This window comes from Mobula hypostoma, chromosome 21, assembly GCF_963921235.1.
Source record: "Mobula hypostoma chromosome 21, sMobHyp1.1, whole genome shotgun sequence".
Lineage (NCBI taxonomy): Eukaryota > Metazoa > Chordata > Chondrichthyes > Myliobatiformes > Myliobatidae > Mobula > Mobula hypostoma.
This window is the reverse complement of record NC_086117.1, coordinates 35,998,256-36,011,649: the sequence shown is the minus strand read 5'-3', so window position 1 is coordinate 36,011,649 and position 13,394 is coordinate 35,998,256. Positions and strand designations below refer to the sequence as shown.

Here is a 13,394-nt window from a genome sequence, read left to right as displayed (position 1 = left end):
AATCTGATTGCTTTCAGAGGCATAATCAAATGGCAAACATCATTCACCAAAATCATGCTTTAAGATACAAACTCATAAAATACACCATACCTCACTATAAATACAAGCTTGATCCAGTTTTAGAGTCAGAGAACATGGCCTGGATGGTGGGGGCACTCTCCAGCACAAGCACTTGCATCCACCAATCCAGATACAACATTGTGGATGAACACAGCTTGCATTTGAGGAAAAATGCTGCCAGTGACTGAAACTGTGAAGCTAGAAAAGAAGCTACAACAATTTACCTGGGGAGGTTCACTTTGCCAAACTGACTTATTGGATCAAAGATGTTCTGGGTCATAAGCCCTCAGCCAACTTTATGAAAAATTAAATAATATAGAAGTGTATTATCTAAACCTATTCCTGTCTGGCAGGTTAGCCTTAATTTATCCTCTTTCATTTAAATAGTTTTATCTTCTGGATGCAGAAAGCAATAAGAATGTGAATGAAAGTTACAGTATTCTTTTGCAATATTCTGACAGTTGGTGTATAGTTTATTCCATAAACTACAAATGAACAAAACATTACAATAAAGCTGACTGAGAAACAAAGATAACATATCAGTAATTAATAGTAATAAAATGTAATTGCCCTTAAAAATGAGCTGGTCGAAACAATTACAGCAGGTCAAATGAGACCAATATAATTCCATATTGATTTCGGCAAGTATGTCCAAAGCAATGTATAAAAGGAAGGATTACTGCATTCTGAAGATTAGCTTTACTCAGTATGAAGAGTTTTAATCACATTGATACTGGGCTGCAGGGGAAAGAAATATTGGGATGATCGGACATGAAAGTGTTTCCAGTTGCATCAAAGCAGAATGAATCCAATCAAATGAATGTGATGTCTTATAATGTTTCCATGCCTGGTTTTAAACATATACTCCATCTAAAATGCATAATGGGACACACCAATGTCCTTTCACTGTTGGGCAGGGGCTTAAAATATGGAACATGTCAGTGAAATGAGATGATCTCCATACGAGCTGCAACACATCAAGTAAAATGAAATGATATTCTGGTTCTTTGCCGCCACTAATGTTTGGTATAAAGCAAACATAACAGTTTAACACACTGAATTGGTAATCTCACTCTGCCTCTCTGAAAGTATTGTTAAGGGCAATTACTGATGATGGTGAAATCATTAAGTATGAAAGTGTTGTCATTCCCAGAATTAGCTGTTGGAGCTTTGAATTTTTTTCTTCGTTTGCCTATTCTACAGTTGTCGAATGAAATTTAGTTTCTGCTGCTTATTTGTTCAATGTACTGGTTCCTTTCTGATTGGGAATTGCAGAATCTTACGTACTTTAAAAGGACTTAAAGCATATTTTATATGCTGGTTATGATCATTAAACATGATAAGTACCTTTTACTCATCCATAATACCTCAACAAATCCTGATCACTTTCTCTCTGTCTTTCCAATGCGCACTTACTCTCTCGTATACAGTACACATCTGTAACTGTCTCATCTAACATGAATACACACACACTTCCATTTATGCATCCATGTGAAATTTGTCTACTGTTGATTATAAGAAAGAAATAAAATTATCAGATTATTTGGAGAGTTTCAGGGGTGGAAGAGCAGCTTTTAGTATTACCAATTTTCACAGTTATCTTGACTGTACCTCTTTCCATCTGTCTCCTGTGAAAATGCTATTCCCTTTTCTCAGTTCCTTTGTCTCCACTGCATCTGTTCCCAGAATATGGCTTTCCTTTCCAGAACATCCTTCTTCAAAGAACTGAGTTTCCCTTCCATCATCAATGATGCTGCCCTCACCCACATCTCCATTTCCCAAACATCTACTCTCATCCCATCTTCCTGGTGCCCTGGCATCAACAGAGTTCCACTTGTCCTTGGTTACCACTACATGAGCTTCCACATCCAATAACTCATTCTCCACTACTTCTGCCATCTCTAAAGGGATCCTAGTACCCAACATATCTTTACATCCCCACCTCCCACCTCCCTCTGCTTTCCACAGGGATTGCTCCCTTTGTGATTACTTTGTCCATTTGTCCTTCCCCACTAATATATCTCCTGGCAATTATCCCTGCAAGTGGCTGAAGTGCTACACCTGCACATTCACCACCTCCCTCAGCCCCAAACAGTCCTTCCAAATGAGGCAACACATCACCTGCAGATTTACTTGGGTCGTCTATTGTGTCCGGTGCTCCCGATGTGATCTCCTCTTCATTGGTGAGAACCGTATTAAATTGGGGGACCGCTTCGTCGGGCAAGTCTGCTCTATCCACCAAAAGTGGACCTTCCTGGTGGGCAAACATTTTAATCTCAATTTTCATTCTCATTCTGATACGTCAGTCCATGGTCTCCTCTTGTACTACGATAAGGCCACCCTTAGGGTGGAGAATCAACACCTTATATTCTGTCTGGGTAACCTCCAACCTGATGACATGAATATCAATTTTTTTTTCTTCCTGTAAAAAAAATAACTCCCCCTCTCTTCTTCTCTTCCCCACTCTGGCCTTTTACCTCTTCTCACCTGCCTATCACATCTCCCTGGGTACCCTCCTCCTTCCTTTCTCCTATGGTCCATTCTCCGCTCCTGTCTGAATCCTTCCTGTCCAGCCCTTAATCTTCCCCACCCATCTGGCTTCACCTATCACCTTCTACCTATCCTCCTTACCCTCCCCCCAGCTTTTTATTCTGTCGTCTTCCCGCCTCCTTTCCAGTCCTGAAGAAGGGTGTTGGCTTGAAATGTTTACAGTTTATTCATTTCCGTAGCTGCTGCCCGGCCTGCTTACTGCATTCCTCCAGCATTTTGTGTGTGTTGCTTTAGATTGCCAGCATCTGCAGAATTTTGGTGTTTCGTGTAAGCAATCAGAATCAGGTTTATTATCACCAGCACGTGTCGTGAAATTTGTTAACCTAGCAGCAGCAGTTCAAATCAATGCATGATAATATAAAAAGAAAAAAAGCAATCAATTTTAGTAAGTTAATGTATAGTATATTGAATAGATTAAAAATAATGCAAAAACAGAAATAATATATATTAAAAAGTGAGGTACTAGTACTGTTAACCCACAAACCTTGTGTCTCAAGTTCAATTTTGATTTCATTACTGAAATGTGGAGAGTGCACATTCTCCTGGTGACAGTATGGATTCTTCTGGTGATTCACTTTCCTCCGACAACCCAAGAACATGCATGTTGGTAGTTTATCAGGCCACAGTAGATGTCTCATGGTGTAAGTAGACTGATAGGATATGGGGAGAGTTGACAAGAATTTAAGGGAAACAGTCTTGGGGAAAATTGAACAAGGAATGAGATTGCTCCATGAGTATCTAGAGAATTGATGCGCCAAACGTCACAGGGAATATAGAATATGGATACATCAGTTGGCAATGATCTTCTAATTATTACTTTCATTACGTGCCATGTCATATGACATAGTCAATCTTGGTTTGAGGTCTTTGAGTAATAGAGGGAATAAGAGAGTGATAAACAAAAGTACTCTCTAACCATATTGATCTAAGTAAAAGGCAATGAATTAATGAAGGCAATTGGTGAGGCTGGATTTTCAGGTGGTCTTTGATAAATTCCCACAGTCGAGCTACTAGGACTTAATGTTTCAATCCCTATGGTAAGATGGCACTCTTGATGTTGGCAGTGGGCTTGGACTGGTGACAAGGAGGGAGGGTAGGTACGTCATGGGGGTCAGCAGGTGGGCACCCTCCTTCTTTGACGTTTCGTTGTTAAGCCCACGACTTCTCCAGAGGGCTCAACAGTGCTAGCTGGCGTCCCAGATACACCCCACTCAGTTCCATACCCTCCTGTCTTCATCTTGCAGCCCAGTTGTAACCTTTCCTTTTAATCCAAATCCAATTGCTGCTTTCTTCTGTTGCATTTGACAAGGACTTGATTGCTTGTTGGAAGGAGTGACCCCTCACCCCATCTTCTTCAATAGAGTGGTCGTAGATGTAGCAACGAATCCCCTGCATCCCACTTCTACAGGGAAAATTAAAGTGTGTGGAATTGGGAGTAAGATACATGCATTAATTGAAAGTTGGTTGCTAAGAGGAAAACTGAGATTAGGAAATAAATTAGATATTTTTCTGTATCAGGCAGTGACTAGTGAGGTATCATGGAGACAAATGAATGCTATTCCCTAAGTCATCAACATCATTATGTACCGTGTTGTATCATATGTGCGATCATGGTCTTATGCATGACCATGATTGTCCTTGGCAAATTTTTCTACAAAAGTGGTTTGCCATTGCCTTCTTCTAGGCAGTGCCTTTACAAGGCAGATGTCCCCAGCCATTATCAATACTCTTCAGAGATTGTCTGCCTGGTGTCAGTGGTCGCATAATTAGGAATGGTGATATGCACCAGCTGATCATACGGCCATCCACCACCTGTTTCAATGGCTTCACATGACCTTGATCAGGAGCTGGGGCTGGGGGGTGGAGGTGTTGGATAAGCAGGTGCTACACCTTGCCCAAGAAAGACCTGCAGGCTACCGGAGAGGAGTGCCTTACACCTCCTTTGGTAGAAACTTACGTCCACCTACCACCCAATTATTGCATTATTTGTTAATTAATTTGTGACATCAGATGGAGTTAAACTACATGTAAGCTGTGATCTAACTAGACACTGTAAAAGAATCAGCCAGCTAAGCAGCCTTCTGTTCCGACGTACCTAATAGCAGCATAAATATGAAAGCAAGCATTATTTTCTCACAAAACCCTCCTTTCTCTTGAAATGGCAGAAGCTGATGAATCTTCAAATATTCAAGCATTTTGAAATCAGATACTCTGACTGTTGTTTCTATCTCATTTTGACAGTGGGAAAATGCCTATTTTTAATCTTCCATCACCAGACTTGTTCTCTCTTTAACGGGAGATAGAGATGTTGTCAGTTTTGAGTATAGCGGCCCTTCAAGTGTAGGTGATGAAGGTCGATACTGATACCAGTGGCATCAGATCTTATCTATTTCCCAATCTCCCCTGAACCTCCTCTATTCAGTATAAAGCAGCACTGGATATAATGACTAACCTGTGATAATATCAGGCTAATCCCTTGTCTGAGTTCCCAATTTAACCTGGAGGATATTGGTTAGAAAATCATCATGAATTTAAACAACACCTCCCTGGTTGCTATGGCAACTTGGTCTCTGGCTGATTACCTGCTGAGCTAACATTAATTTTTAACTTTTTTTCTCTTTTGTTTTCACCTTTACATCAGTAAAAATTCCTTTTAGCTTTTAGGTGTGTTGTAGATTAATTCAGCCCAGAGACAGCAGAAGGAGATGTTGTCAGATGCAGTTGTCATAGTAATGGGGTTAGAGTTTGTTGTGAACCGTTGATCAAAATGCTGTAGCATTATAGAATCTCAGAGCTCTGGGATAAAAAAAACCTTTCATCTTTCATACTTATACCAGTTCAATCACTTGGTTGCATCTGGGTTCATGTAAATGTCAGACATGATAAGCATGGTAGATATGGACATTGAACCCTTAACACTGCCTCACTACTTACTTTGCACCAATTATTTAATTTAACTATTTAATAAACAGTACTATGCAAAAATCTTAGGTATATATATATATTTGTAGAAGTCGGCATCTTGGACCTCCAGAAGTGGTTCACAGCAGGGGTGATTGATAAGTTTGTGGCCTAAAGTAGAAGGAGATGAGGAGAAACTTCAAACTTTCTGCATTTTCACTCAAAGAGTAGAACTGCACGTGCATGTAATAAGAGCAGTATAACTAATCTCCTTCTACCTTAGGCCACAAACTTATCAATCACCCCTGCTGTGGACCACCTGGAGGTCCAAGACTCTCTCATTACATGCATGTGCAGTTCAATTCTTTGAGTGATGATGCAGAAAGCTTGAAGTTAATAACTCACCTCCTTCTACCTTACGCCATGAATTTATCAATCACCCTGATGGGGTCTGTAGGCTCCACGACTGCTGGACTAAGTGTGTTCATGTAGGAGGGGACTTTGTTGGAAAATAAATTTGCTGGGTTTTCTAAAATTGACTCCTTCTACCTTAGGCCACAAACTTATCAATCACCCCTCGTATATATAGCTAGGGTGCCTAAGACTTTTGTTCAGTACTGTATTGATTTTATGTATTGCACTGTACTGCTACAGCTAAAAAAAAACAAATTTTGTGACATATCTGAGTGATGATAAACCTCATTCTATAACGGGTCTCTACTGTGGACTGAGAGTGGGAAAGGGGCAAGGGGAAAGGAATCATAGTTGGGAAAAGGGGAAGGGAGAGGAGAAGAAGCAGAGGGCACCAAAGAGACATTCTGGAATGTTCAATAAACCAATTATTTGGAAGCAAGTGAGCTTGGCTGGTGTCACAGGACTGGGTGTGTCTGCACCCACACCGGCCCCTGCCCCAGCACTCCTATGCTGCCACCTGTCACACATCCCTCCTGCAGTGCTTCACCTGACCAAGCCTGCACTACTCCCTCTTACTATTGCTGGTGAGACGTGGATGTGGTGAGGACCTACAAATACCTGTGGGTGCACCTGGACGACAGACTTGAGTGGAGCACCAACACAGAGGCTGTGTACAAGAAAAGACAGAGTCACCTCTACTTCCTGAGGAGACTGAAGTCCTTTGGAGCATGCAGGTCTCTTCTCCACATGTTCTACCAGTCCACAATCTTCTATGCGGTGATGTGCTGGGCAAATGGCGTCATTACCGGTGATGTCAACAGGCTCAATAAACTGGACATACTGGAGGTTGTGTTAGAACAAATGACCCTCTGGAAAATCCTGGCAAATCTGGTCAATGTTTCTCACCCCCTGCACGCCACCTTGGCTGAACGGAGGAGCACTTTCAGTAATAGACAAACACAACTGCACTGCTTCAAAGAGGGCTATATGAGGACATTCTTACCCTCAGCCATCAGGCTCTATAATGAGTCAACCTACAGCCAGGGAAGTAATCTTGTAATCTTTGGCTTGTAAATCTTACACATCTTATTTTTAAGGTAACTTATTTTTATTCTTTTGTACTTTTCTTCTAGGACTTGTATATCTGTGCACTTGTAATGCCATTGTGACTCTATAATTTCCTTTGGGATCAATATTTATCTATCTATTCCCAACATCCATTACTCCTGCCAGATGCACAAACTCGCTCTCTACTCCTCTTACTGTAATTCATAGTTTTTATTATCATGTTTTGCAATCCACTGCTTCTGCAAAGACAACAAATTTCTCGACATATGCCTGTGATATTAAACCTGATTCTGATTCTGATTCCTTTGCTGAAAGACACTAAGATAGGTTTTTGCTCACCATTACTGATAACTAGCATTAATTACAGTTTTATGAAGAGCTTTTGAAGTCGTCAGTTCCCATGGTGGAATTCAAACCCGGGTTTCCCCAAAAGCAAATCCTGTCTTCTGAATATTAGTCCACCAGTGACCACCATGCTCATCACCTGTCCTACACCCTATTTGCGAATGATATATCAAAGAAAATTATTGACCAACCTGTGCATAAAGCTACTCCTATATCTCTACCCATTAACATTTTGCTCTTTGATTAAAGATTTTTGCAATGTTTTTCAAATCAATTTCTCTGTGGATGTAGAGCTCTTGAATACACACTTATTTCTAACTTCTGATCTCATATACCAAATCATTTTTTGTTGTCTTCTAAGTGTGACTGTTAGGAATGGTGCATTAAAATGGTAGAATGTCTGGGTGTAACTGTACCTCCGCATTGGGTTTAGTGCAGCTGTTGATGAAACCAGTGCTAGAAATGAAAATGGTGCATTCCTTGTGGAGTGTCAGCCCATCTTCACACCGAGCACACTCTCCATCACTTATTTATTTATGTGGCTCTGCAACTATACTGAACGGGAGAGATCTCAAGTAGATCTGGCCAACTGATAATCCATGAGATTTTGTTGAACGTCAGCAGCAGCAACAGTATGATTTTACCATGCTGTGATGTGTAACCTCATAGCTTACAAAGTTTCCAATGAATTGTTCTTGGCATTCAATGACACCACCATCAACAAGAACCACTCCCTCCTCCCATCTATATTCCAAAGGTAACCATTGACTAGAAACTCAACTGAGCTAACACTTGTCCACAGGAGCAGGCCAGAGGCCTGGTGTCTTGTGACGAGTGACTCACAGGTCATCCCAAATTCTTTCCAACAACCACAAAGCAAGGGTCAGGTACATTATGGAATACATTTAGCATACTTGGATGAGTGCAAGCAAGTGGAAAGTGTTCCACTCTTAGGAAGCTTGACACCAGACAGAACAAAATCCTCAATTTGATTGGCATCCTGCAGCTACCCTGAACATCCATAGTATTGTTTGACTGTACAGTGTGGTTGCTCACTTTAGCTATTCTGATATCACCTACCGAACTGCAACCTCTACTATCAAGTGTGAGGACAGCAGGTACATGGAAACACCACAACAAGTGGTGTCACATTATATCGACAGTCCTTCATCATTACAGATTTTAAATCGTGGAACTCCTCCCACAGCAGCACTATGAGATCACCTTTGCCATAATGCATGCAGCGGTTCAAGAAGCTCCCTGAGAGGCAAATTGGGGTTAGGTAATAAATGCCAGCCTTGCTATCAAGCCCAGATTTTTAAAATTAATTGAAGAAAAAACTTGGATTTTATGGTTGTAATTGTCAAAATATCCAGTGGTGTACCTAAAGGTGTAGGTTCAGAGTCTGGAATGCCTGAATCCTCAACAGGTTGCACTGCTTGACATCTTCTGGAAATCTGTAAATAGATTTTACTATTCTACAAACCACTTTTTTGCAGTTGACCCTGTAAAACTACACAATGGGTAACTGAGTTTTGAACAGCTTGTACAACATGATAAATGCCGTCTACCTTTCTGACCTTGGAAAAGGCAATCTACTGAAATTCTGTCAAGCAGAAGATTTCATTGCTCAAATAAATCAAAGTTATTTACTAACTTGGTTTCTTAGAAGTTAAGTTTTGACAAGCTTGTATTTATAAAAGGGAATCACTATTTTTACCTATGTGCAAAATACATATTTTACATTATTTTTGTTTAAAGTATTTAAATGCAGCCAGGTTTTTCCCCCACTAAGGTTGGGTGGGAACACAGCTAAGGATCATGGGTTAAGTGTGAAAGGTGAAAAGTTTAAGGGGAACATGAGGGGAAACTTCTTCATTTAGAGAGTCACGAGTGTGTGGAACGAGCTGCCAGCGCAGGTTGTGCATGCGAGCTCGATTTCAAAGTTCGAGACGTTTGGATAGGTATATAGATGGGAGGGGTATGGAGGGCTATGGTCCTGTTGCAAGTCAATGGGTGTAGGCAGTTTAAATGGTTCAGCACAGATTAAATGGGCCAAATGACTTGTTTCTGTGATATACTTTTCTGATTCTATGAAGTTTTTTGTTTTACTTCCTCACTTGGTATCTCAGAAATCTTCAACATGTTCAGCCTATTAATGCAATAATTGTTACTGAACTTTGAAAATCTGTAACACTAGAGTAAAATAATCATTAGCAAATTTTGGCAAGTCCACACTACAGCTATCACTGGCTCTTCAAAGGTCAGTTGAGAGGGTCATGTTTTCATTGTTCAGCCTAAAGAGAAGGATAGTATTTGCTGGGGTTATTTTGACCTTTCTAATGTTGTTATTGCAGAGAGTTTGCACGATGGAAGGTGAGAAATACTGCAGTCGAGAGGAGGGACCTAATCCGGAATCCTATCCCACTGATGCCTGAATTCCAAAGAAGCATTCGCTTGCTTGGAAGAAGGCCTTCAACCCAGCAAGTGATTGACACCATTATCCGAAAGTACGGAACACATGTCCTGTCATCTGCAGTCCTTGGAGGTGAGCTGATACAGTTACTTACATTGCCTTTTGAGTGTTCTTTCATGAAGGAGCACGGTGGCCTAGAAATTAAATCAAGTGGAGACGTTTACTTCAGCCACATGTAATTGTAAGTGTACTTAGTACTGTGCAAAACACGATGACGTTCATTTTCAGGTTGCTTTGCAACACTTTAAAATTCAGCTGGCCACTTTATGCTTCTGTCCCACTTGTACATTTGTCATTATTCACACCCTGGATTTGCGTCAAATTGCTTAATTCCTGATGATACAGGAGGAACTAGGCTCACACATTTCAGTGCTGTTGGGAAAAACCGCCTTTGTAACAGATTGGGATTGTGAGCCCACAAAGGAATTGTCATACTGAGCTCATCCCTTGAGGTGCCTTCACAGCACGACTGAGCTAACCCTTCTCTATGGTCCAGTGAGATACCCAACACTTCATCATTCACGAGTCTCCCCAAGCTATCTGATCTCTCAAATATCTCATTGGTTTAAGCCTCTATCCAGTGGGTCCTTTGAGGCGTTCTGAGTTTGTATGTCCTCCCTGTGACTCTGTGGGTTTTCTCTGGGTGCTCTGGTTTCCTCTCAAAGACGTACTAGTTGGTAGGTTAATTTCTCATTGTAAGTTATCCCATATTGAGGATTATATCAGGGGGATTGCTGGGCAGAGTGGCTCGAAGGGCCGGAAGGGTTTATTCCATGCTGCATCTCAACTATCCAAGGAAACACCAAACCTATGTTACCTGACTGCTTGATCTTCTGACTGTACATAGCCCAGGTCCCTAGCGGCTTTGAGACAAATAATACAACTCCTGAAGCCCTAAAAAAAACTCTTCTGGTGGTTTACCTGATTGCTAATCTAATGCCAGGCATTGATTGTGCCTTTGGCCAGCGGACCTTGAAGATTTTATATTGAAGGGCAGCATTATTGTCCAGGCTAAAAAGTGAAAACTATAAACTAGAGCTTGTGAACTGGGACAATGAATTGTTTCTCCCTAGTCACCCAGCTGTAGTTTCGATAGATTTTGACTTTCCTTTATCATTGCAGGGTCAAAATTCCTGGTAATCCTTGCATAACCCACTCCATGAGAATACATTTGCTTCACAGAGTGCAGTGGCTGAGCAAGGCAACCTAATGAATCATTTACAAGGGAGCTGGAGATGGGCAATAAATCCTGGGCTTGCTACTGACACTCATAACCCAAAAATTAATTAAAAATATTTTTTCTGGCTGGAGCTAGCATTGAATTCTATTAAAGTAATGGATTTTCTTTCTGAATATATTACTTGAATTTTAAAAATGTAATGATTTTTATTTGGGTAATTGCTTCCACAGGGGTTAATGGGTCTTGTTGGTTTATTAGATTTACTCTGTCCTTGTGATTTGGTTTCTTAAGCAAGCTTTGCAGTTTAATAATCACATCCAGCATTCATATGCAGGGTAGAATGAACAAACTTCTCCAAGTTCAAAATTTTGGAATATTTAATTTGCGAGAGAAATTTGCAGCCAGGAAAGGAGTGGATGAAAATCAATCAAATGCAGACCTGCAGCTGAAGAGGGACAGAAGAGGAACGGTAGCAAGAGTTTGTGAAAGGGATGACTGTGGCAAAAAGCTGTCAGAGGTACACCTCGGAAATAATTAATATGAATTAGGTGCCATGTCTGCAATGCTATGGACAAGGGGACACAGTGAATCAATAAACTGTCAATTCACTCTACATATGCCTTGGTGCTGGTAAATTCATTAATAAGTGCATTTAAAATTGTTCTCTGATTGCTATTAAAAACAAAGGCAATTAGAGAACAATCTCAAATGCACATGTTAAAGTGTCTCTGTCAGATTTTCAAGAGAGTTTGCTATTAAAAACAAAGGCAATTTCTCTTGAAAATCTGACAGAGACATTTTATTGGTGAAATTAGATCAGTGACAGCAGTGGAGCAGAGATAGTTGACCAAAATGGATCTGCTCATGGGAACAGATTACCTTTCAGTCTGTAGAGGAAGAAATTTTGAAAAACAGAAATCATAATCCTAACTTATAGTTTATAAGGCTTTGAGAAAAACTTCAATGAAGCCAGAAGATTTTTGTTGAATTGAGCAGACTGGTGACATAGAAGTCTTCATCTCCAATCCTTAAATGTCCTCAGTAGCATGAAGAGCTCTGGATTTGTTATTTCTTAACAATTCAAACTGGCATTATCCCTGATCATCCCCGATTGCATTTTGTAAAGATCCAAAATGCTGTATCGTGAGACTGTAACCAAAAGGAATTATCTGTTGGTTATGCTGACTGCCTAACATTTGTTTTCACTGACTTTGGTAAAAACTGCAGATTTGGAGCTAGGTACTCATGGTGCCCTAAACACTGATGCCAGTGCCGCGCTGGTGTCCAAGGGCAAATTTATTCCCCAGTATGCCAAAGTGTAATTCACTGTGTGACACATTTCAAGGTGAGGTACTCTTTTCCATACTTTAAATTATATTTGTCCATAGTATTTTGATGGGGACAACCAATGTTTTTGTATGAATGTGGCACCAAGATCTACTTTTGAGAAACGATAAATAATAACGAACAATCAGGCTTTTGTTTTTGTTGTTGACTTAAATCCCAATGTCTGGAATTTCTCTTTCCAGAAACACATGGACTAAAGCAAGTTCTGACTTATTATATTGCACCAAACTGCTTTCATGACACCATATGGTGGTTCTATCCTGTGGGTCAGGACACATTCAGAATGTTTCCATTAAGTAATTGCAAAACCCATTCAACTCACGATAGTGTGGCGGTTAGTGTAACACTATTACAGTTCCAGCAATCACTAATCGGAGTTCAATTCCCGCCACCGGCTGTAAGGAGTTTATATTTTCTTCCCATGGCTACGTAGATTTCCTCTGGGTGCTCTGGTTTCCTCCCACATTGCAAAGATGAACAAATAGGGTTAGTAAGTTGTGAGTTTGGTGAGAGTTGCGGGCTGCCCAGCACAATCCCCGCTGATTTGATTTGATGCAACTGACGTACTTCACTGTATGTTTCGATATACATGTGACAAATTAAATTAATCTTTTTAATCGTTAACAACTAATGGGATTTTGCTCTACTTCAAACCTCTGAATTAAACTTTATCAGCCATCCAAGATGAAACAGGATTAGCCAGTTGAGTGTAGTCATGAAAAAAAACCAAATATACTGCCCAGAACTGTTCATTATTCTGCAATAATCATAAATCTCAAGCAAATAAAATAACAATGAATAATATGGGCTAATAAGGGATGAATTTTCAGGACTGGAACTGCTTTCGATTTCTCTGTTGAGGGGTTCAGAATTTATTGCTGCTGCTGCACTACTCTAGGGACTCTGGTTCAACCCTGACTTTGGGGTCTGTATGTGTAGAGTTTAGAAGACCTCTCCGTGTTCATGTGGCATCCCTATGGCTGCTCCCATTTGAAAGATATGCTGATTGTTTTATTGGCCATGGTAACTTACAGCTTCATGTAGGCCAATGAC

At 40.5% G+C, this 13,394-nt stretch overlaps 1 protein-coding gene across 3 annotated transcripts in view; it reads left to right on the top strand.

Moving 5' to 3' along the window:
• The window catches only part of brinp1 (bone morphogenetic protein/retinoic acid inducible neural-specific 1), a 423,443-nt gene that overhangs the window by 272,426 nt on the left and 137,623 nt on the right, over nucleotides 1–13,394 (top strand). For all 3 annotated transcript variants that reach the window (XM_063073794.1, XM_063073795.1, XM_063073798.1), the window contains exon 3: nucleotides 9,696–9,886. In XM_063073794.1, the coding sequence (XP_062929864.1) occupies nucleotides 9,696–9,886 (191 nt within the window). The remainder of the gene's footprint in view (nucleotides 1–9,695; nucleotides 9,887–13,394) is intronic.